Below are 26,857 nucleotides of genomic sequence, written 5' to 3'. Positions count from 1 at the left end.
AAAAAGAAATGAAGGAAACTATAACAGAGATAAATAAAACTAAAAGCTGGTTCTTTGAGAAGATAAACAAACTTGATAAACCATTAGCCAGACTCATCAAGAAAAAAAGGGAGAAGACTCAAATCAATAGAATTAGAAATGAAAAAGGAGAATTAACAACTGACACTGCAGAAATACAAAGGATCATGAGAGATTACTACAAGCAACTATATGCCAATAAAATGGAAAACCTGGAAGAAATGGACAAATTCTTAGAAATGCACAACCTTCTGAGACTGAACCAGGAAGAAGTAGAAAATATGAACAGAGCAATCACAAGCACTGAAATTGAAACTGTGATTAAAAATCTTCCAACATACAAAAGCCCAGGACCAGATGGCTTCACAGGCGAATTCTATCAAACATTTAGAGAAGAGCTAACACCTATCCTTCTCAAACTCTTCCAAAATATAGCAGAGGGAGGAACACTCCCCAACTCATTCTACGAGGCCACCATCACCCTGATACCAAAACCAGACAAAGATGTCACAAAGAAAGAAAACTACAGGCCAATATCACTGATGAACATAGATGCAGAAATTCTTAACAACATACTGGCAAACAGAATCCAACAGCACATTAAAAGGATCATATACCATGATCAAGTGGGGTTTATCCCAGGAATGCAAGGATTCTTCAATATACGCAAATCAATCAATGTGATACACCATATTAACAAATTGAAGGAGAAAAACCATATGATCATCTAAATAGATGCAGAGAAAGCTTTCGACAAAATTCAACACCCATTTATGATAAAAACCCTTCAGAAACTAGTCATAGAGGGAACTTACCTCAACATAATAAAGGCCATATATGACAAACCCACAGCCAACATCGTCCTCAATGGTGAAAAACTGAAACCATTTCCACTAAGATCAGGAACAAGACAAGGTTGCCCACTCTCACCACTATTATTCAACATAGTTTTGGATGTTTTAGCCACAGCAATCAGAGAAGAAAAAGAAATAAAAGGAATCCAAATCAGAAAAGAAGAAGTAAAGCTGTCACTGTTTGCAGATGACATGATACTATACATAGAGAATCCTAAAGATGCTACCAGAAAACTACTAGAGCTAATCAAGGAATTTGGTAAAGTAGCCGGATACAAAATTAATGCACAGAAATCTCTTGCATTCCTCTACACTAATGATGAAAAATCTGAAAGTGAAATTAAGAAAACACTCCCATTTACCACTGCAACAAAAAGAATAAAATATCTAGGAATAGAACTACCTAAGGAGACAAAAGACCTGTATGCAGAAAATTATAAGACACTGATGAAAGAAATTAAAGATGATACAAATAGATGGAGAGATATACCATGTTCTTGGATCGGAAGAATCAACATTGTGAAAATGACTCTACTACCCAAAGCAATCTACAGATTCAATGCAATCCCTATCAAACTACCAATGGCATTTTTCACAGAATTAGAAGAAAAAATCTTCCAATTTGTATGGAAACACAAAAAACTCTGAATAGCCAAAGCAATCTTCAGAAAGAAAAACGGAGCTGGAGGAATGAGGCTCCCTGATTTCAGACTATACTACAAAGCTACAGTAATCAAGACAGTATGGTACTGGCACAAAAACAGAAATATAGATCAATGGAACAGGGTAGAAAGCCCAGAGATATACCCACGCACATATGGTCAACTAATCTATGACAAAGGAGGCAAAGATATACAATGGAGAAAAGACAGTCTCTTCAATAAGTGGTGCTGGGAAAACTGGACAGCTAAATGTAGAATGAAATTAGAATACTCCCTAACACCATACACAAAAATAAAGTCAAAATGGATTAGAGACCTAAATGTAAGACCGGAGACTATAAAACTCTTAGAGGAAAACTTAGGCAGAACACCCCATGACATAAATCACAGCAAGATCCTTTTTGACCCACCTCCTAGAGAAATGGAAATAAAAACAAAATAAACAAATGGGACCTACTGAAACTTCAAAGCTTTTGCACAGCAAAGGAAACCATAAACAAGATGAAAAGACAACCCTCAGAATGGGAGAAAATATTTGCAAATGAAGCAACTGACAAAGGATTAATCTCCAAAATTTACAAGCAGCTCATGCAGCTCAATATCAAAAAACAAGCAACCCAATCCAAAAATGGGCAAACGACCTAATAGACATTTCTCCAAAGAAGATATACAGATTGCCAACAAACACATAAAATAATGCTCAACAGCATTAATCATTAGAGAAATGCAAATCAAAACTACAATGAGATATCATCTCACACCAGTCAGAATGGCCATCATCAAAAAAAATCTACAAACAATAAATGCTGGAGAAGGTGTGGAGAAAAGGGAACCCTACTGCACTGTTGGTGGGAATGTAAATTGATGCAGCCACTATGGAGAAGAGTATGGAGATTCCTTTCAAAACTAATAATAGAACTACCATACAACCCAGCAATCCCACTACTGGGCATATACCCTGAGAAAACCATAATTCAAAAGGAGTCATGTACCACAATGTTCATTGCAGCCTTATTTACAATAGCCAGGACATGGAAGCAACCTAAGTGTCCATCAACAGATGAATGAGTAAAGAAGATGTGGCACATATATACAATGGGATATTACTCAGCCATAAGAGAAACGAAATTGAGTCATTTGTAGTGAGGTGGATTGACCTAGAGTCTGTTACACAGAGTGAAGTAAGTTAGAAAGAGAAAAACAAATACCGTATGCTAACACATATATATGGAATCTAAAAAAAAAAAAAAAAAGGTCATGAAGGACCTAGGGGCAAGATGAGAATAAAGACGCAAACCTGCTAGAGAATGGACTTGAAGATATGGGGAGTGGGAAGTGTAAGCTGGGACAAAGTGAGAGAATGACATGGACACATATACACTACCAAATGTAAAATAGCTAGCTAGTGGGAAGCAGCCGCATAGCACAGGGAGATCAGCTCGGTGCTGTGTGACCACGTAGAGGGGTGGGATATGGAGGGTGGGGGGGAGGGAGATGCAAGAGGGAAGAGATATGGGGATATATGTGTATGTATAACTGATTCAGTTTGCTATAAAGCAGAAACTAACACACCATTGTAAAGCAATTATACTCTAATAAAGATGTAAAAAAAAATTTTTTTTTACCTCTAACTTTGGCAGAGATGTGAGGCAAACAGGCATTTGCATACTTTGTTGTTAGGAATGAAGTTGGTAATGACCAATATGAAAGACTAATTGACGGTATTTATCAAAAATTAAAACGTACATACCCTCTGACCTACATATAAGAGTTATTCTTCAGGTACCTCACGCACATACACAAAGCTGCATATATAATGATATTCATTACCAAATTGTTTGTAATAGTAAATGATTGGGAAAAAAGTAATGCCCAACAACAGGGAGCTGGTAAATTAAATTATGGTCTACCCACTCAGTTAAATATTATGCAACCATCAAAAGTGGTAAGGTGTGGTACAACCACGGTGGAAACAGTTGGCAATTTTTTACAAAGTTAAACATATAGCTGCCCCATGACCCACCCAAGAGAAATGAAAACATATTTCCAATGACAGACGAATAGATAAAGAAATTGTGGCATATTCGTGTAAAGGAATAATATTAAGCAATAAAGAAGGAGTGAAGTACTGAACATGCAACAACATGGATTTATCTCAAAAATATTCTCTGGAAAGAAAGAAGCTAGACACTGAAGTGTATATTTTCTGTGATTCTTTTTATATAAAGTTCAAGAGGCAAGACTAAGCTATGGTGGTAGACAGTTAAAACAGTGGCTGCTGTTAGGGGTGGAGATAGTGGAGACCAGAAGGAGGCCTAGGAGAACTTTCTGAGGAAATGTTCTATATCTTGGTTTAAAAGTGTTACATGTGTGTATACATTTGTCAAAACGAATTGAACTGTACCCTTAAAATCTGTGCATTTTATTTATGTAAATTATATCTCAATTGAGAAATGAAAAACAAAAACAAAGATAAGATAAATCTATAGTGATGTAGAAAAGTTTCTAATATATTCTTGGTTTTATTATTCGTTGAGTTGGAAATAATTTTCAACTCATAGAAAAATTTCAAGAATAAGAGTAAAGAGACTTCCCTGGTGGCGCAGTTATTAAGAATCTGCCTGCCAATGCAGGGGACGTGAGTTCAAGCCCTGGTCGGGGAAGATCTCACATGCCATGGAGCAACTAAGCCCGTGCGCCATAAGTACTGAGCCTACACTCTAGAGCCCGTGAGCCACAACTATTGAAGCCCACGTGCGTAAAGCCCGTACTCTGCAACAAGAGAAGCCACCGCAATGAGAAGCCTGTGCACCACAACGAAGAGTAGCCCCCGCTCACCACTAGAGAAAGCCCGTGCACAGCAATAAAGACCCAATGCAGCCAAAAATAAAATAAATAAAATACATTTATTTAAAAAAAAATTTAGGAGGGAAAGACAGATGGATTCAGCTTTGTTTGTTTGTTTGTTTTTCCCTTTCTCTTATGTTATAAAAATAATTTTTTAAATTCCCAAACTCCTTTCCATAAGTGAAGGAGAAAGGCATGGAACATGGAGCCTGACAAAGTTAACATAGCGATATGTAGAATCAGATCCCACTAAACTTAAGTTCCTTGAAGGCAGGGCTTTTGGTGCTTACTTTTATCCCTCAGAGCCTGGCAATTATTAGAAGTTCAATACAGATATGTTGAATGAGTCAGTCAGTTTTGTTTTACCTGTAGACTTTGGGGTCTAACTTATATTCTTTTCATCCCAAAGTGGATTTATCACTTGACTAATACTATATAATAATAGAAAAAAGCCTATATTCTCATGTCCTCTGACCAAGAATCTGTTCTAAGAATGTACATGTTGGATATGACATGGTAAAGTCAGGGCTGCCACAGGAAGAAATGAGGGGGAGGCTTTGAAGGAAGAAGTTTATTATACTCACAGGTCAAAATAATCAATGACTGAAGAAATATAAAGTCATCAGTTAAATCCTACAAGGGGTGTGTGTTTCAGAGATGAGAGCGAGTAGGGGTATGATATTGTCCCTGCTACAGAGAGCCGGGACTGCTCCCTGGGCAGGACCACTGCAGTGGAGTAGAAAGGGACAGATTGGAGTATGTCATCTTCCTCTAGATGTCTGGGCATTTGTTCATCAGCAGGCTTGTTAATTTATGAAAACCCACTGACAATCACCTCAAAACTTTCTCCACCTGAGATAAGTTGGGGGCATATCACCACCCCTCATAGAAGGGGCATCAGTGTAGTAAATCTTCTCAGTCCATACTCCTCAATGGGTCCTTGTGTTCTAATTTTATTTTGATATTCACTAGCCCACCCTTCATTGGAATTTTCATTGCAGATTTTTAGGTCTCAGTACAGCGTTTGGTTTTGGTGGCTGAAGGGTATACTTTAGCCTGGGAACTTTTGACAAAAATTTACCTAAAGCAAGACCTGACTTCTAGGCAGCTTAGAACTGAGCTCCCTGATTCAAGTCACTGTTTTGTTGCAGGCTGTTCAGCACTGCTATTCCTCACTCAAAGGGGGAAAATGGAAAGAGACTTTAAAATGTTTCTCTGCTGGTTAAAGTAACCATCTTTGGATATAAATGCCTGATTAGGCAAAGTTGAAGTACTATTTAAACAACAGTAGGGACTTCCGTGGTGGTCCAGTGGTTGAGACTCTTCGCTTCCATGTCCCCTGTCCGCACAGGGGACATGGGTTCGGTCCCTGGGGGAACTAAGATCCTGCATGCTGCATGGTGCAGCCAAAAAATAAAATAAAAATTTAAATTAAATAACAGTAGAATCTAGATGAGCTACTTAATTATCTGTGAGGAATATATTGGGTTTTTTCTGTTTTAGATCGTTATGTTAAACTCCGTTTCTGACCTTCATAACTACATCGACAAAAGCCAACTGACAGAGGACTTAGGGGGAACTTTGGAATATCGCCACAGTCAGTGGATAAATCATCGAACTGTAAGTACCAATTTATGTGCCCTTTTCAGTGTCCCTCCTGGTTTTCTAGAGACAGGAGACCTAGAGATCAACTGTTGGGCAGTCATTGCCCATGACTACCTAACATCGGGAAGGCTGGGTTTTCTAAGCAACAGGCACGGGGAGAGACAAGGTGCAAGGATAAAAGCTAGGGCTTCTCTTGCTGATTACCTTCATCTTGGCTCATTTTCTGGTATGGGGGTTTTGGGGGACTTGATTTAGAGTGCACCTGGGGAGTTTGCAAAATACCCTGCTATACCTCAGAGAATTTAATTTACTTGATCTAGGATGGGTCTCAGGCATTAGTGGGTCACAAAACTCCCCAGATGATTCTAGTGTACAGACAGATTGAAACCCACCAAGTCAGAAGAAGCTGCATTTAAATGTTGCCACCATTGCTTCTTATCTGAGCTCAGGGGAGTTACTAAACCTCTCTGAGTTTGTTTTCTCCCCTGCAACTAACACAGTGGTTCTCAGCTAGGGGCAATTTTTCCCCCAGAGGACATTTGTCGATATCTTTAGATAGATGTTTTTTATACTCATAACTTGGGGAGAGGGGTGTTACTGGCATATCCTGGGTAGGAGCCAAGGATGCTGCTAAACATCTTATAATGCACTAGACAGCCCCCCACAATAAAGAATTATCTGGACCAACATATCAATAGTGCCAATGGTAGGAAACCTTGGACTAACAAAAGCTACCTGAAGGTTTGATATGCAGAATAAGTGATATAATGTCTATGAAAGCATCTGAAATATAGTATTTTACTTTTTCCTACTTACTCATAGTGATGGTTATTATGCTAAAATAGAAGGGTTAGGAATATTAAGGAAAAAGTGAGATTGAAACTCAGCAAATAATGTTTGTCTATATAAAGCTGTCATTCCCCTTTCCCTGCTCTCCTAGCCTCATACCCTTGAGAAGATTAGGTTTTCTATGCAAAATCAGAAGCTGCTTTCACCATCCTGAAAACACCTTGCAGTGTCAGCACACCTCTCTATCTACTCACTTTGGAAACATGTTGTTCAACATTTACTGATGAGGACTTCCCTGGTGCCACAGTGGTTAAGAATCCGCCTGCCAATGCAGGGGGCACGGGTTCAAGCCCTGGTCCGGGAAGATCCCACATGCTGTGGAGCAGCTAAGCCTGTGCGCCACAACTACTGAGCCTGTGCTCTAGAGCCTGTGAGCCACAACTACTGAGCCTGCACTCCAGAGCCCACAAGCCACAACTACTGAAGCCCATGTGCCTAGAGCCTGTGCTCCGCAATAAGAGAAGGCACCGCATTGAGAAGCCCACATACCATAACGAAGAGTAGCCCCCGCTTGCTGCAACTAGAGAAAACCTGCACACAGCAGTGAAGACCCAACGCAGCCAAAAATAAATAAATTTTAAAAAAAAAAATGTACTGATGAACAAACACCTCAACTACATTTGATTAAGTAGGAGAATTCACCCTGTTTTAGGGTGTAATGTTTTTTGGGGGGTTTTGTTTATAAATTTATTTATTTAATTAATTTATTATTTTTGGCTGCATTGGGTCCTCGTTGCTGTGCGTGGGCAGAGATAGTTGCGGCGAACTGGGGCTATTCTTCCTTGCGGTGAGTGGGCTTCTCTTTTTGCAGAGCACGGGCTCTAGGCGTGCGGGCTTCAGTAGTTGTGGTTCGCGGGCTTTACAGAGTAAAGAGGTGATTTATCTAAGGTCATATGGTCAAGTAGTGGCAGAGCCAAGACTAAGGCCAAGCTTTTTTGAATCACTCTATTAGGATCAGGTCCTCTGTACCATTTCCAATTAGTGATTACTAATAATCACCAATTACTAATAATCACTAATCAGACACATGGAATCAAGTTATTTTGTTAATTGCACTCGCCACAGGAAACCTTTGGCTTTCCCCTATTTCTAGGATGACATTTCCAGGCTTTATACCTGATTCTCTTAGTTCTTACTGTTACATTTGTAAGGTACTCATCTGTGCCCAAGATCCTTTCAAATTTGCCATTCCTTTTGATCCTCATAAAACTCCTGAAAAAATAGAACAACCATTGGTTGAATCCTGCCTTCTTTCCTTCCTTACTGTCCTAGTAATATGATCTTGGCCAATTTACTTGACCTGCTAGAGCTTCGGTTCCCTCTTCTATAAAATGGAGATAAAATGCCTCCTACTCTAGATTACTGAGATGATAGACAAATGTATAGCACGAAGTACAATGCATGGCCTATTTCGTATACTCAGGAAATAGTTCCCCTGTCCTATTGAGAGAGCATATTGGTGAATGTTAATCCCGCTACACTGTTATGATTGTCTGAACTTCCAGGCCATTGAAAACTTTGCTCTGGCATTGAAGAGCACTGCTCAGATGCTCCAGGCTTTTGGGGCCTGCCTAGCCACAACAGAACTGCCCAGAAGCATGCCATCCTCTGAAGACCTTCTCATGTCCCACACAAGGCAGCAGGGCAAGTTGCAGGTGAGTGGTCAGTAACCTCTCAGAGGCCAGCCTATGTGCTGGCAGATGGTCAGCTTCCTGGAGAGTGCTGGGAGCAGAATTAAAAGTTAAGCCCTCTTCTTCCCACTTCTCCAGCAACTTGGCAGCCACTAATCATCTTTAATCTTCTAGATAGGCAGTGTGTAAAGAGGAAAATCTCTTAATGACTGGGTAGTACATGTGAAATGATTGCAGGTTGTGAGAAGCAGCCCCTTAAAAGGGAACTCATTCCAGCTTTGTGCTGGTGAGACAAGGTGTGTGAACATCCCTTCAAGGTCCACACTCCTATGATCTTCTCAGGACAGAACAAGATATAATGGGCTGAAATTGCAGGGAGGAAGGGAGGGAGGGATGGGAGTTGGCTTTTGAAGCATAAGCTTTCCTGAGGCTGTTGTGAAGTTTTGGGGCAGACTAGTAAGCTGATTTATTGCTTCACTCTCTCAGGGATGTGTCTTTTTATTTGGGGACCAATATGAGAAAGAGAACTATGAAAGGTGCTCTGAACTGGGTTTAAGGAGAGACACCTACTAAAGGATTCATAAAAACATGTCAGAACCTGCTGAGAAGGCAGCTTGGCAGATTCTTTTAGGCCATGCAGTAAAGGGAAGTCTTCTCAGGGCTTACCGGCTGGGTGTCAGCCACTTTCTGTCTCCAGAAACAGACCAAGTCTATTATTTCACAGGAGACCAGAACTCAACAGGGCAGCAAATCAAGGATTGGAAGGTTGATACATCGTAGCATTGCATGTATACTTGCTGTGTTGAGCTTAAGAAGAGCTGAACTCTCTTTTATCTGTGACCCAAAATTTGCAAAAACTTTGCTTTGCTAGGTGATTGTTTATTTATTCAGCATGTATTGACGACCCACCACCACATGCCAAGGAAACAAACAAACAAAATGCAAACTCAAAGAACTCATAGTTTAGTTAGGGGAGTCAGAGTCTAGTAGTTGTGGCAAATTAATTCTTCCATGTGTCAGGGAGCACTGTTTAATTCTATCTTTAAGGGTCTTGGTTACCAAAAAGAGTTCAAAATGTATTCTCAGAATGACTCTGAGTAATCAAAAGATCTGGTTTGAAACTGTAGAAGCCTGAAAGCATCCTGAAATTTTCCCTGGAAATGCCTCTGAGAAGCTTGACCATTTTCTTTGCCAAACATATTGGCCAAGTTCACCTCCCATGTTTCTTGGAAGAGACAGCATGGGGTGTGGAAGGCTGGGTCGAGGGTGCCTCTGTGAAGACTGCTAGAAAAGGGTTGGTGATCCACGCCCACAGGTCACAGACCACAGGAGCCTACAGAGCAGTCAGTATATAGGTGTGATGTTGAGCATCAGAGCTCCAGCCTGGGCTCATGAGCAAGTGTGTTCTGTGCCTCATTCCAAGAAGGGTTGGGAGAGGTTGCAGAGCAGAATCATCAAGATGACAATGTGGCCAATCAGGGAGGCCTCTGGGGAAAAGGTGAAAACAAATTGGATTTTAGATGAGGACACATATCTGAGGGGTGAAACCAGCCAGTCAGGTCCTGCTGTATGTGCAGTGAGGGTTCCCAGGGAAGGCAGATGAGTGGGTGTTCTGTCATCTCTACACTGGCCAAGAGTTCCACAAAGGGAAAGGGAAGGAAAGAACCAGTCTCCAAGATGGAGTAAGGTCATTTTCTGGTTCATGGTGGCCAGCTGTTCTTGGAATTAAAACACTATGTGTGTAAGTCAGATTTGACTTCTTTGTTTCATATCTTATGAATTAGAAGCAAAAATTCCAAAATCATTAAACTAGGTTTAGATTTTTCCTTTTTCCCATCCAAAAAAGCTTTAGAGAGAGAAAGAGTTTATATTACAAAAAAGGAATACTATTTAAACTTTTATGAATAACTTAGTAGTTTTTGTGATTATTTTACATAATTTTATTTTTATTTTTACTTGAGTATTTTCCTATTTTTTAAAACCAAAGTTTCTATAACTAGTTGAATAATTTTTTTTTTAATTTGGAAAGCATCTTTTCCAAGTGAAAAAATAGTGTAAGATTCATCCTCAGAACAGTGAACTTTTAAATCTATTTAAATATCTATACAAGTTACAGTGTATGATTTAAGGCTTCCTCCCAACCCAGAGAGTTTTTGTCTGAACAGCACAACATTAAGAGATTTGGTTTGATTTCTTGACTTCCTTTCTCTAGGGGATCTTTGAGAGCCCTTATTTTAGGTTCACATAAGCACATAGTTGCCTCTTCAATGAACCAGTCCCATACAGGATAAACCCTAGGAGAAACACACCAAGACATATTAATCAAGCTAAGAAAAATTAAATTCAAAGAAAAAATATTAAAAGTAGCAAGGGAAAAGCAAAAAATAACATACAAAGGAATGCCCATAAGGTTATCAGCTGATTTTTCAGCAGAAACTCTGCAGGCCAGAAGGGAGTGGCAGGCCATACTTAAAATGATGAAATAGAAAAACCCACAACCAAGATTACTCTACCCAGCAAGGATCCCATTCAGATTTGATGGAGAAATCAAAAGCTTTACAGACAAGCAAAAGCTAAGAGAATTCAGCACCACCAAACAAACTTCACAACAAAAGCTAAAGGAACTTCTCTAGGCAGGAAACACAAGAAAAGAAAACAGACCCACAAAAGCAAACCCAAAACAATTAAGAAAACGGTCATAGGAACATACATATCAATAATAACCTTGAATGTAAATGGATTAAATGCTCCAACCAAAAGACACACTGGCTGAATGGATACAGAAGCAAGAATCATACATATGCTGTCTCTTGTAGAGACCCACTTCAGACCAAGGGACACATACAGACTGAAAGTGAAGGGATGGAAAAAGATACTCCATGCAAATGGAAATCAAAAGAAAGCTGGAGTAGCAATACTCGTATCAGATAAAATAGACTTTAAAAAAAAGACTGTTACAAGAGATAAGGAAGGACATGACATAATGATCAAGGGATCAATCCAAGAAGAAGATATACAATTATAAATATTTATGCACCCAACATAAGAGCACCTCAATACATAAGGCAAATGTTTACCATCATAAAAGGGGAAATTGACAGTAACACAATAATAGTAGGGGACTTTAACACCCCACTTACACCAATGGACAGATCATCCAAACAGAAAATAAATAAGGAAACACAAGTTTTAAATGACACAATAGATCAGATAGACTTAATTGATATTGATAGGACATTCCACCCAAAAGTGGCAGAACACACTTTCTTCTCAAGTGCACATGGAACATTCTCCAGGATAGATCACATCTTGGGTCACAAATCAAGCCTCGGAAAACTTAAGAAAATTGAAATCGTATCAAGCATCTTTTCTGACCACAACACTATGAGATTAGAAATCAATTACAGGAAAAAAACTGTAAAAAACATAAATACATGGAGGCAAAACAGTGCATTACTGAATAACCAAGAGATCACTGAAGAAATCAGAGGAAATAAAAAAATACATAGAAACAAATGACAACGAAAACACGATGACCCAAAACCTATGGGACTCAGCAAAAGCAGTTCTAAGAGGGAAGTTTGCAGCAATACAATCTCACCTCAAGAAACAAGAAAAATCTCAAAAAACAACCTAATCCTACACTTAAAACAACTAGAGAAAGAAGAGCAAAGAAAACCCAAAGTCAGTAGAAGGAAAGAAATCATAAAGATCAGAGTAGAAATAAATGAAATAGAAACGAAGAAAACAATAGCAAAGATCAATAAAACTAAAAGTTGGTTCTTTGAGAAGATAAACGAAGTTGATAAACCTTTAGCCAGACTCATCGAGAAAAAAAGGGAGAGGACACAAATCAATAAAATTAGAAATGAAAAAGGAGAAATCACAACTGACAAAACAGGAATACAAAGGATTATAAAAGACTACTACAAACAACTATATGCCAATAAAATGGACAACCTTGAAGAAATGGACAGATTCTTGGAAAGGTACAATTTACCAAGACTGAACCAGGAAGAATTAGAAAATATAAACAAACGCATCACAAGTAATGAAATTGAAACTGTAATTAAAGATCTTCCAACAAACAAAAGTCCAGGACCAGATGGCTTCACAGGTGAATTCTATCAAACATTCAGAGAAGAGCTAACACCTATCCTTTTCAAACTCTTGCAAAAAATTGCAGAGGGAGGAACACTCCCAAATCTGTTCTACGAGGCCTCCATCACCCTGATACCAAAACCAGACAAAGATACCACAAAAAAAAGAAAATCACAGACCAATATCACTGATGAACATAGATGCAAAAACCCTCAATAAAATACTAGCAAACAGAATCCAACAGCACATTAAAAGGATCATACACCATGATCAAGTGGGATTTATTCCAGGAATGCAAGGATTCTTCAGTATATGCAAATCAATCAATGTGATACACCATATTAACAAATTAAGGAATAAAAACCATATGATCGGGGCTTCCCTGGTGGCGCAGTGGTTGGGAGTCTGCCTGCCAGTGCAGGGGATGCGGGTTCGAGCCCTGATCTGGGAAGATCCCACATGCCGCGGAGCGACTAGGCCTGTGAGCCACAACTACTGAGCCTGCGCGTCTGGAGCCTGTGCTCCGCAACAAGAGAGGCCGCGACAGTGAGAGGCCCGCGCACTGCGATGAAGAGTGGCCCCCCTCGCCGCGACTGGAGAAAGCCCTCGCACAGAAACGAAGACCCAACACAGCCATAAATAAATAAATAAATAAATAAATATTAAAAAAAAACAAAAAAACCCCATATGATCATCTCAATAGATGCAGAAAAAGCTTCTGACAAAATTCAACACCCATTTATGATAAAAACTCTCCAGAAAATGGGCATAGAGGGAATCTACCTTAACATAATAAAGGCCATATATGAGAAACCCACAGCAAACATCATTCTCAGTGGTGAAAAACTGAAACCGTTTCCACTAAGATCAGGAACAAGACAAGGTTGCCCACTCTCACCACTATTATTCAGCATAGTTTTGGAAGTCCTAGCCACGGCAATCAGAAGAAAAAGAAATAAAAGGAATACAAGTTGGAAAAAAGTAAAACTGTCACCGTTTGCAGGTGACATGATACTATACATAGAAAATCCTAAGGATGTCACCAGAAAACTACTAGAACTAATCAGTAAATTTGGTAAGGTTGCAGGATACAAAATTAATGCACAGAAGTCTCTTGCATTCCTACATAGTAATAATGAAAAATCTGAAAGAGAAATTAAGGAAACACTCCCATTTACCACTGCAACAAAAAGAATAAAATACCTAGGAATATACCTACCTAAGGAGGCAAAAGACTTGTACTCAGAAAACTATAAAACACTGATGAAAGAAATTAAACATGACATAAACAGATGGAGAAATATACCATGTTCTTGGATTGGAAGAGTCAAAGTTGTGAAAATGACTATACTACCCAAAGCAATCTACAGATTCATTGTAATCCCTATCAAATTACCAATGGCATTCTTCAGAGTTAGAACAAAATTTTACAATTTGTATGGAAACACAAAAGACTCTGAATAGCCAAAGCAATCTTGCGAAAGAGAAACGGAGCTGGAGGAATGAGGCTCTCTGACTTCAGACTATACTACAAAGCTATGGTAATCAAGACAGTATGGTACTGGCACAAAAACAGAAATATAGATCAATGGTACAGGATAGAATGCCCAGAAATAAACCCACGCACGTATGGTCACCTTATCTTTGACAAAGGAGGCAAGAATATACAATGGAGAAAAGACAGCCTCTTCAGTAAGTGGTGCTGGGAAAACTGGACAACTACATGTAAAAGAATGAAATTAGAACATTTCCTAAAGTAACCATACACAAAACTAAACTCAAAATGGATTAAAGACCTAAATATAAGGCCAGACACTATAAAACTCTTAGAGGAAAACACAGGCAGAACACTCTATGACATAAATCACCGCAAGATCCTTTTTGACCCACCTCCTAGAGAAATGGAAATAAAAACAAAAATAAACAAATGGGACCTAATTAAACTCAAAAGGTTTTGCACAGCAAAGGAAGCCTTAAACAAGATGAAAAGACAACCCTGAGAATGGGAGAAAATATTTGCAAACAAAGCAACTGACAAAGGATTAATCTCCAAAATATACAAGCAGCTCATAGAGCTCAATATCAAAAAAACAAACAACCCAATCCAAAAATGGGCAGAAGACCTCAATGAACATTTCTCCAAAGAAGACATACAGATGGCCAACAAACACATGAAAAGATGCTCAACATCACTAATCATTAGAGAAATGCAAATCAAAACCACAATGAGGTATCACCTCACACTGGTCAGAATTGGCATCATCAAAAAATCTAGAAACAATAAATGCTGGAGAGGGTGTGGAGAAAAGGGAACCCTTTTGCACTGTTGGTGGGAATGTAAATTGTTACAGCCACTATGGAAAACAGTATAGAGGTTCCTTAGAAAACTAAAAATAGAACTACCATATGACCCAGCAATCCCAGTACTGGGCGTATACACTGAGAAAACCATAATTCAAAAGGACACATGTACCTCAATGTTCATTGCAGCACTATTTACAATAGCCAGGACATGCAAACAACCTAAAAGTCCAACAACAGTTGAATGGATAAAGAAGACGTGGTACAGGTCATTGGGAGGAACCAAGATGGTGGAGTAGAAGGACGTGCTCTCACTCCCTCTTGCAAGAACACCAGAATCACAACTAGCTGCTGGACAATCATCAACAGGAAGACACTAGAACTCACCAAAAAAGATACCCACATCCAAAGACAAAGGAGAAGCCACAATGAGACAGTAGGAGGGGCGCAATCAGAGTAAAATCAAATCCCATAACTGGTGGGTGGGTGACTCACAGACTGGCAAACACTTATACCACAGAAGTCCACTCACTGGAGTGAAGTTTCTGAGCCCCGTGTCAGGCTTCCCAACCTGGGGTTCCGGCAACAGGAGGAGGAATTCATAGAGAATCAGACTTCGAAGCCTAGTGGGAATTGATTGCAGGACTTCGACAGGACTGGGGGAAACAGAGACCCCACTCTTGGAGGGCGCACACAAAATAGTGTGCGCATTGGGACCCAGGGGAAGGAGCAGTGACCCCAGGGGAGACTGAACCAGACCTACCTGCTTGTGTTGGTAGGTCTCCTGCAGAGGCGGGGGGGGGGTGGCTCTGTTTCACCGTGGGGACAAGGACACTGGCAGCAGAAGTTCTCAGAAGTACTCCTTGGCGTGGCCCTCTCAAAGTCTGTCATTAGCCCCACCAAAGAGCCCAGGTAGGCTCCAGTGTTGGGTTGCCTCAGGCCAAACAACCAACAGGGAGGGAACCCAGCCCCACCCATCAACAGTCAAGCGGATTAAAGTTTTACTGAACTGTGCCCACCAGGGCAACAGTCAGTTCTACCCACCACCAGTCCCTCCCATCAGGAAACTTACACAAGCCTCTTAGATAGCCTCATCTACCAGGGGGCAGACAGCAGAAGCAAGAAGAACTAGAATCCTGCAGCCTGTGGATCAAAAACCACATTCACAGAAAGATAGACAAGATGAAAAGGCAGAGGGCTATGTACCAGATGAAGGAACAAGATAAAACCCTAGAAAAACAACTAAATGAAGAAGTGAAGATAGGAAACCTTCCAGAAAAAGAATTCAGAATAATGATAGTGAAGATGATCCAAGACCTCAGAAAAAGAACAGAGGCAAAGATCGAGAAGATGCAAGAAATGTTTAACAAAGATCTAGAAGAATTAAAAAACAACTAGAAGAATTTAAGAACAAACAGACAGAGATGAACAATACAATAAGTGAAGTGAAAAATACACTAGAAGGAATCAATAGCAGAATAACTGAGACAGAAGAATGGATAAGTGACCTGGAAGACAGAATGGTGGAATCCACTGCCGGGGAACAGGATAAAGAAAAAAGAATGAAAAGAAATGAAAACAGACTAAGAGACCTATGGGACAACATTAAACACAACAACATTCACATTATAGGGGTCCCAGAAGGAGAAGAGAGAGAGAGAAAGGACCAGAGAAAATATTTGAGGAGATTATAGTCAAAAACTTCCCTAACATGGGAAAGGAAATAGCCACCCAAGTCCAGGAAGCACAGCAAGTCCCATACAGGATAAAACCAAGGAGAAACACACCAAGACACACAGTAATCAAATTGGCAAAAATTAAAGACAAAGAAAAATTATTGAAAGCAGCAAGGGAAAAACGACAAATAACATACAAGGGAACTCCCATAAGGTTAACAGCTGATTTCTCAGCAGAAACTCTACAAGCCAGAAAGGAGTGGCATGATATACCTAAAGTGATGAAAGGGAAGAACCTACAACCAAGATTACTCTACCCGGCAAGGATCTCATTCAGATTTGATGGAGAAATCAAAAGCTTTACAGACAAGCAAAAGCTAAGAGAATACAGCACCACCAAACCAGCTCTACAACAAATGCTAAAGGAACTTCTCTAACTGGGAAACACAAGAGAAGAAAAGGACCTACAAAAACAAACCCAAAACAATTAAGAAAATGGTCATAAGAACATACATATCGATAATTACCTTAAACGTGAATGGATTAAATGCTCCAACCAAAAGACACAGGCTTGCTGAATGGATACAAAAAGAAGACCCACATATATGCTGCCTACAAGAGACTCACTTCAGACCTAGGGACACATACAGACTGAAAGTGAGGGGATGGAGAAAGATATTCCATGCAAATGGAAATCAAAAGAAAGCTGGAGTAGCTATACTCATATCAGATAAAATAGACTTTAAAATAAAGAATGTTCCAAGAGACAAGGAAGGACACTACATAATGATGAAGGGATCAATCCAAGAAGAAGATATAGCAATTATAAATATATATGCACCCAACATAGGAGCACCTCAATACATAAGGCAACTGCTAATAGCTATAAAAGAGGAAATTGACAGTAACGCAATAATAGTGGGGGACTTCAACACCTCACTTACACCAATGGACAGATCATCCAAAATGAAAATAAATAAGGAAACAGAAGCTTTAAATGACACAATAGACCAGATAGATTTAATTGATATTTATAGGACATTCCATCCAAAAACAGCAGATTACGCTTTCTTCTCAAGTGCGCACGGAACGTTCTCCAGGATAGATCACATCTTGGGTCACAAATCAAGCCTCAGTACATTTAAGAAAGTTGAAATCATATCAAGCATCTTTTCTGACCACAACGCTGTGAGATTAGAAATGAATTACAGGGAAAAACACGTAAAAAACACAAACACATGGAGGCTAAACAATACGTTACTAAATAACCAAGAGATCACTGAAGAAATCAAAGAGGAAATCAAAAAATACCTAGAGACAAATGACAATGAAAACACGACAACCCAAAACCTATGGGATGCAGCAAAAGCAGTTCTCAGAGGGAAGTTTATAGCTATACAAGCCTACCTCAAGAAACAAGAAAAATCTCAAGTAAACAATCTAACCTTACACCTAAAGAAACTAGAGAAAGAAGAACAAACAAAACCCAAAGTTAGCAGAAGGAAAGAAATCATAAAGATCAGAGCGGAAATAAATGAAATAGAAACAAAGAAAACAATAGCAAAGATCAATAAAACTAAAAGCTGGTTCTTTGAGAAGATAAACAAAATTGATAAGCCATTAGCCAGACTCATCAAGAAAAAGAGGGAGAGGACTCAAATCAATAAAATCAGAAATGAAAAAGGAGAAGTTACAACAGTCACTGCAGAAATACAAAGCATCCTAAGAGACTACTACAAGTAACTCTATGCCAATAAAATGGACAACCTGGAAGAAATGGACAAATTCTTAGAAAGGTATAACCTTCCAAAACTGAACCAGGAAGAAACAGAAAGTATGAACAGACCAATCACAAGTAATGAAATTGAAACTGTGATTAAAAATCTTCCAGCAAACAAAAGTCCAGGACCAGATGCCTTCACAGGTGAATTCTATCAAACATTTAAGAGAAGAGCTAACACCTATCCTTCTCAAACTCTTCCAAAAAATTGAGGAGGAAGGAACACTCTCAAACTCATTCTATGAGGCTACCATCACCCTGATACCAAAACCAGACAAAGATACTACAAATAAAGAAAATTACAGACCAATATCACTGATGAATATAGATGCAAAAATCCTCAACAAAATACTAGCAAACAGAATCCAACAACACATTAAAAGGATCATACACCACAATCAAGTGGGATTTATCCCAGGGATGCAAGGATTCTTCAATATGCGCAAATCAATCAATGTGATACACCATATTAACAAATTGAAGAAGAAAAACCATATGATCATCTCAATAGATGCAGAAAAAGCTTTTGACAAAATTCAACACCCATTTATGATAAAAACTCTCCAGAAAGTGGGCATAGAGGGAACCTACCTCAACATAATAAAGGCCATATATGAGAAACCCACAGGAAACATCTTTCTCAACAGTGGAAAACTGAAAGCATTTCCTCTAAGATCAGGAACGAGACAAGGATGTCCACTCTCACCACTATTATTCAACGTAGTTCTGGAAGTCCTAGCCACGGCAATCAGAGAAGAAAAAGAAATAAAAGGAATACAAATTGGAAAAGAAGTAAAACTGTCACTGTTTGCAGATGACATGATACTATACATAGAGTATCCTAAAACTGCCACCAGAAAACTGCTAGAGCTAATTAATGAATTTGGTAAAGTTGCAGGATACAAAATTAATGCACAGAAATCTCTTGCATTCCTATACACTAATGATGAAAAATCTGAAAGTGAAATTAAGAAAACATTCCCATTTACCATTGCAATAAAAAGAATAAAATACCTAGGAATAAACCTACCTAGGGAGACAAAAGACCTGTATGCAGAAAACTATAAGACACTGATGAAAGAAATTAAAGATGATACCAACAGATGGAGAGATATACCATGTTCTTGGATTGGAAGAATCAACATTGTGAAAATGACTATACTACCCAAAGCAATCTACAGATTCAATGCAATCCCTATCAAATTACCAATGGCATTTTTTATGGAAGTAGAACAAATCATCTTAAAATTTGTATGGAGACACAAAAGACCCCGAATAGCCAAAGCAGTCTTGAGGGAAGAAAACGGAGCTGGAGGAATCAGACTCCCTGACCTCAGACTATACTACAAAGCTACAGTAATCAAGACAATATGGTACTGGCACAAAAACAGAAACATAGATCAATGGAACAAGATAGAAAGCCCAGAGATAAACCCATGCACCTATGATCAACTAATCTATGACAAAGGAGGCAAAGATATACAATGGAGAAAAGACAGTCTCTTCAATAAGTGGTGCTGGGAAAACTGGACAGCTACATGTAGAATGAAATTAGAATACTCCCTAACACCATACACAAAAATAAACTCAAAATGGATTAGAGACCTAAATGTAAGACTGGACACTATAAAACTCTTAGAGGAAAACATAGGAAGCACACCCTTTGACATAAATCACAGCAAGATCTTTTTTGATCCACCTCCTAGAGTAATGGAAATAAAAACAAAAATAAACAAATGGGACCTAATGAAACTTCAAAGCTTTTGCACAGCAAAGGAAACCATAAACAAGACGAAAAGACAACCCTCAGAATGGGAGAAAATATTTGCAAATGAATCAACGGACAAAGGATTAATCTCCAAAATATATAAACAGCTCATGCAGCTCAATAGTAAAGAAACAAACAACCCAATCCCAAAATGGGCAGAAGACCTAAATAGACATTTCTCCAAAGAAGACATACAGATGGCCAAGAAGCACATGAAAAGATGCTCAACATCACTAAGTATTAGAGAAATGCAAATCAAAACTACAGTGAGGTATCACCTCACACCAGTTAGAGTGGGCATCATCAGAAAATCTACAAACAACAAATGCTGGAGAGGGTGTGGAGAAAAGGGAACCCTCTTGCACTGTTGGTGGGAACGTAAATTGATACAGCCACTATGGAGAACAGTATGGAGGTTCCTTAAAAAACTAAAAATAGATTTACCATATGATCCAGCAATCCCACTACTGGGCGTATGCCCAGAGAAAACCATAATTCAAAAAGACACATGCACCCCAATGTTCATTGCAGCACTGTTTACAATAGGCAGGTCATGGAAGCAACCTAAATGCCCATCGACAGATGAATGGATAAAGAAGTTGTGGTACATATATACAATGGAGTATTACTCAGCCATAAAAAGGAATGAAATTGGGTCATTTGTTGAGACATGGATGGATCTAGAGACTGTCATACAGAGTGAAGTAAGTCAGAAAGAGAAAAACAAATATCGTATATTAACGCATGTATGTGGAACCTAGAAAAATGGTACAGATGATCCGTTTGCAGGGCAGAAGTTGAGACACAGATGTAGAGAACAGACATATGGACACGAAGGGGGGAAAACTGCGGTGGGGTGGAGATGGTGGTGTGCTGAATTGGACGCTTGGGATTGACATGTATACACTGATGTGTATAAAGTTGATGACTAATAAGAACCTGCAGTATAAAAAAACAAACAGAACAACTAATACTAAACTTTCATTGGGTTATTTGTATGGAAATACGTTAATATAAATGTTTCAGACATTACATGAAATTTCTTAAAATGTTTAAAAAATAAATAAATAAATAAATAGCACTGAAATGGCAAAAAAAAAAGTTGTGGTACATATATACAATGGAATATTACTCAGCCATAAAAAGGAACGAAATTGGGTCATTTGTAGAGATGTGGATGGACCCAGAGTCTGTCATACAGAGTGAAGTAAGCCAGAAAGAGAAAAACAAATATCGTATATTAACGCATATATGTGGAATCTAGAAATGTGGTACAGATGAACCTATTTGCAGGGCAGGAATAGAGATGTTGCTGTAGAGAACGGACATGTGGGCATGGGGGGAAGGGGAGGTGGAGACGAATTGGGAAATTAAGATTGACATGTATACAGTACCAAATATAAAATAGATAGGTAGCAGGAACATGCTGTAAAGCACAGGAAGCTCAGCTCTGTGCTCTGTGGCGACCTAGATGGGTGGGATGCGGGGTGTGTGAGGGAGGGGATATACGTATACATATAGCTGATTCACTTTGTTGTACAGCAGAAACTAACACAACATTGTAAAGCAATTATACTCCAATAAAAAGAAAGATGGGGCTTCCCTGGTGGCGCAGTGGTTGAGAATCTGCCTGCTAATGCAGGGGACACGGGTTCGAGCCCTGGTCTGGGAAGATCCCACATGCCACGGAGCAGCTGGGCCCGTGAGCCACAATTGCTGAGCCTGCGCGTCTGGAGCCTGTGCCCCGCGACGGGAGGGGCCGCGATAGAGAAAGGCCCGCGCACCGCGATGAAGAGCGGTCCCCGCACCGCGATGAAGAGTGGCCCCCGCTTGCCGCAACTGGAGAAAGCCCTCGCACGAACCGAAGACCCAACACAGCCAAAAATAAATAAATAAATAAATAAATAAATAAGAAAATCCTTTAAAAAAAAAAAAAAAAAAAAAGAAAGAAAAGAAAACGTTTCACACAGAAGGTTATACATGAATGTTCATAGCAGCATCATTCATAACATCCAAAAAGTGGAAACAGCCTAAATATCCATCAACCGTTGAAGGAATGGATAAATAAATTGTGATATATCCATACAATGGAATATTATTCAGCCATTGAAAGGAATGAAGTACTGATGCATGCTACAATATGTATGAACCTTGAAAGCATTATACAAAGTGAAAGAAGCAAACACAAAAAAGCCACGTATTGTATGATTCCATTTATATGAAATATCCAGAATAGGCAAATCCACAGAGAAAGCAGGTAGATTAGTGGTTCCTGGAAGCTCGGAAGAGGGGGAAATGGAGAGTGCCTGCTTATAGGTATGGGATTTCTTTTGGGGGGTGACGAAAATGTTCTGGAAAAAAACCATGGAATTATACACTTTAAAATGTTGAATTTTATGATACATGAATTATATTTCAATTTAAAAAAAGAAAGATTTTTGGGCCCTAAGACAACAATAAAATAACCACCAACCCTATATAGATATGTGCTTTCTTACCCTGTTTTTGATGGCCTTGCAGAATTCTTTCTTAGCAAAACAGCTCTCCATATTGTCTTTTTCCTTGCTGGTTTTGGAGGCAGCTCACAGAAGCAGGCAGTCTCCCTCTTGCATCTCAAAGAGGGTGATTCTCACTTCTCTGTCAGTCTTATTTAGACCAGAAACATGGGGCCTTGTCCTTTGGCTCTCAGATGCTTTAGTCAACTAAGACACTGTACCATGTGTTCATTTAAGTAGGATAAGACTCCCATTTTTTGTTGTTGTTGTTGTTAAAATAAGAAAGCTAAAAGAGCCATAGGCCTTTTTCTCATCATGCAGGAGGAGAGGAAAGTGCCAGTGGTCCTTCAGTTATGTGACATATCAATCTTTACAAATACGAATACTGTTTAGTATTCAGTATTTGTTCCATTCAGTATTCATTCAGTTTTGTATTCAGAGAGGACAATTCCATCAATACTACCACGGTAACAAATAATCAAGAAGGTGATCAATCAGAATTACAAGTTATGGGACTTCCCTGGTGATGCAGTGGTTAAGAATCCGCCTGTCAATGCAGGGGACACGGGTTCGATCTCTGGTCCAGGAAGATCCCACATGCCACGGAGCAACTAAGCCCATGTGCCACAACTACTGAGCCTGCGCTCTAGAGCCCGCGAGCCACAACTACTGAGCCCATGCGCCGCAAATACTGAAGCCTGCGCACGTAGAGCCCGTGCGCCACAACAAGAGAAGCTACCGCAGTGAGAAGGCCGTGCACTGCAATGAAGAGTAGCCCCGCTCGCCAAAACTAGAGAAAGCCTGCGTGCAACAACGAAGACCCAACGCAGCCAAAAAACAAATTAAAAAAAATTTTTAAAAAGAAAAACCTTTTCAAAAAAACTTTGCTTTAAAAAAAAAAAAGAATTACAAGGTATTTTCATAGGCCCTAGCAATAATTTTATAGTTTTAAGAGTTTTTAAAGACCCTTTGTTCAAACTCTACTTGCAGTAACTCTACATAAGTTAGAAAGAGGTTGGCAGAGAGGTCTCATTTTTGCACAGGAAGACAGAATTGGAATTCTTAGGAATACCTATTGGTATTTCAATAGATACAAAATACCATAGGGTATTTTGATGCTAATACCCTAATAATCAGTGTTTTTATCTAGTTTTATATCACAGGGAGATATCTCTCAGCAGTTACTGAGGAAAGGGGATGTCTCATCTCTTTCAAGGATTTCTCTGAATTGTGAAGATTTGCATTTTAAAGGCTGGATTCTGGAATTCATTAGTCAACATTATAAACAACACAAGATAGTAGAGCTAACTTTTAATGGCAGATAGAGGGTAAGTATTAAAAGTGGAATAAGGAGTATAAAGCATTCATGTATTCTCTAGGCTCTGACTGATTGTTTTACTTCCCGCCTTACCTCCACTCCCAGCCCATGACACAACCGAGCACAGGGCCTGGCATGTAAAAATAGTTCTTTATAGTAAATACATTTTAAATGAATGAATATGTGTCTGCATTCATGCTTACCCTTGTCACAAAAAGAATTCCTCCCAGAAAATTTAAATTCTTTTGACCCTGAAGTAGTCCCCAGTGCCTTGCTAAGTAAGTCTTCTTCTGACCAACTGCTTGTTTCCATAATGATGGAACCATAATGATGAGTACACACTCGGACAGCCCTACCAGTTGTTAAAAGAATTAAAGATTTATATCCCTTGAGAGCTTCATTCTACCTCCCTGGCCCATTTTCTAGGACCCACAAGACCTCCTCGTGATTCTGGCAACCCTTTAACCCACTAAAGGGTTAACACCTGGACCACAGTTGGCCTCAGGACTGTTTCAGCATTGTGTCTGACTTCTGTGCTAATTGGTCAGTGCCTGCTCTATATAGGTATTAAATATTTTGAATTGTCACCAGTGTGAACAAGGACAAACTCCATTTTGGGGTTGGGCAACTTACCTTTATGCTGTCCAAGTACCATAGTTCCCTATTCTTTCCCTCCATGTTTATGGCAGATTTTGGTAACCCTACTGAAGCTGACCATGTGGTCTGGTCCCATAGTGTAACCAGGTTACAATTTTTCCTTGTATTTTTTAAAATTTATTTTTGGCCACGCTGTGCAGCATGCAGGATCTTAGTTCTCCAGCCAGGGATCGAACCTGTGCCCCCTGCGTTGGGAGCACGGAGTCTTCACCACTGGACCACCAGGGAAGTCCCTTTCCTTGTATTTTTAACCATGTAAAGGAAATACACAGTGTATGACATCACTTACTAAGATTCATCTTTTCACTCTCATATACCTTCCTCACATTCTGCAGCTTTTTGGCTGTATCTCTCTTCCAAGTTTCCCCTTCCAGTGTCTCCTTCTTGCCCTAGTAATATGCCTCTTCTTCTTTGGCCCCTACATCTTTCCTCCCAATTCTGTATCGCACATCCTGTGTGTGTGTGAGTGTGTGTATAAATATATATAAATAAGATAATGGCTAATGCCACAATACTGCTGGAATGCCGGAAGCTTAGAAGCAGTTAAGAAACTGAGTAGAATAGCCAAGACCCTTTTTCATGGGGAGGAGGAGGAGGGAAAAGCTAAGAGCACTTACTAATGAGTGCTTTTTTCTCCCCCACCATATCTTATTTGTCTTTATCCATCTGCAATGTAATTTCTTTTAGACCATTTTTAATTCATCCAACCTACAAATATTTAACAAGCACTGATGAGATAAGAAATGAGGGCTGATACCTGAGAGTGGAGAAGAAGGGATATGTCCAGTTACCAGGCAGGAATACCAGTCAAGTGGCCGACTTGGGGCATTACCTGGAGAGGACAGAGCCACAGGGGCTGTCCAAAGAATTTTGATCAGAGGAGTCAAATCTATCATCAGCCAGATCTTGGGACAAGTTTGAGGCTGGGTATAGGTAATGGAAGCCTTCAAAGGGGTGAATACTGGAGTGGGATGGGAGACGAGGAGCAAAGGCATAAGGCTGAGAGGGCCTGGATTTCTGTGTGACTGGAGTGGAGAGTATAAAACTCCTCCCACAGGGAATGAGTTCTGCATCAGTGAGGCTGGAGATGGCTGGGCCTGGAGGAAGAGATTTAGTGTTCATGTGCATCGAGGAGATTGTTTTGTAACTATGGGCCTATTCTTACCTTCAGGGCATACCAAACGAGCATCCTGAGTGACCCAGGAACAAAACCCAAAACTCTCAGCAGCAAAATTCTAGGCCAGGCTCTACCCCTTTTGGTTTACCTTATGCTTAATGCTCAGGGCATTGAGAGACCACCTGTATTATGTGAGTAGAGGACTAGAGCCACTGGATTTGGAAAGAGATAGGCTGACATCTTCCCCAGTTGCAATGCCCTACGTCCCTATGTAAAAAGAGGAGAATAGAATTGCCTTGGAAATATGAATCTTTCCATGTCAAACTGAAATTGCTGCCCATCTCTGCTGAACTTTGATAACTGAACAAGGCCACACTCTGGGGGCAGGACTGGCAGGTGTTTATTGATGAGACCAGATGAAGTTTTTTTCTATGGTCGACTAGCAATGATTACATTATTATTGCATGGCGTTTTCCAGCACTTAACACTTGATATCTGTCATTTTCTTGTTTCTGGTCACTATCTTGGATTAAAACCAGATTTTATTAACTAATTGTTTTTAATTTACAACAACTTGAGATATACACAAAAACTTAACAGTTGTTGCTTTTGGAATGGGAAAGTGAATGGGCTGTGGACACAAGACTTGATGTTTTCAATATGTACCCTTTTGTATATTTTGAATTTTGTATAGTGTATGTATTACCTATTTAGGAATAAGTTAATCAATTTAAAAAGCTATAGCTTGACTTCTTTAGCATTTAATTTGCTATATAATAAAAATATACTGAGCTACCATTTTCCTCACCTCAAATCTACCTAGAATTTGCTTTTAATTCCTTCTAAGAGAGACTGTATTTTCCTTTCTCTAGGATGAGCTAAAATTACTTGGAAAGCAAGGGACCACATTGCTGTCATATATTCAAGAACAAGCAACCAAAAGTCCCACCAGCAAACTCAGTCTCAATGAAGCTGAGAATGTAGCTACCATGGAAGGGTGAGTGAGAGGGGTGGAATCTGCTTTTTCAGGAGAGAATACGTAGAACCACATGATCTGAAACAACCAAGAACAGATTGGAACAGCTGCTAATGGATCTTGGTGGGGTCACGAAAGAAGAATATTTGAGACAATGAAGGAAAAACCATGGTATCCTTCTGGCATCCATCTACAGAGATCT

The 26,857-nt window shown here is 39.5% G+C and overlaps 1 protein-coding gene across 3 annotated transcripts in view; it reads left to right on the top strand.

Annotated features, from left to right (window-relative positions):
• Window positions 1–26,857, top strand: part of MCF2L2 (MCF.2 cell line derived transforming sequence-like 2) — a 249,321-nt gene that overhangs the window by 86,646 nt on the left and 135,818 nt on the right. For all 3 annotated transcript variants that reach the window (XR_009008109.1, XM_057545103.1, XM_007195354.2), the window contains exons 6-8: window positions 5,885–6,001; window positions 8,341–8,490; window positions 26,552–26,676. Coding sequence is in view for 2 of the 3 variants with exons in the window: in XM_057545103.1 (XP_057401086.1) it covers window positions 5,885–6,001; window positions 8,341–8,490; window positions 26,552–26,676 (392 nt within the window). In the remaining variant the exon portion in view is untranslated. The remainder of the gene's footprint in view (window positions 1–5,884; window positions 6,002–8,340; window positions 8,491–26,551; window positions 26,677–26,857) is intronic.

The sequence above is a fragment of the Balaenoptera acutorostrata genome, chromosome 4 (assembly GCF_949987535.1).
Source record: "Balaenoptera acutorostrata chromosome 4, mBalAcu1.1, whole genome shotgun sequence".
Classification (NCBI taxonomy): Eukaryota; Metazoa; Chordata; class Mammalia; order Artiodactyla; family Balaenopteridae; genus Balaenoptera; species Balaenoptera acutorostrata.
This window is presented reverse-complemented; position numbering and strand designations above follow the sequence as displayed.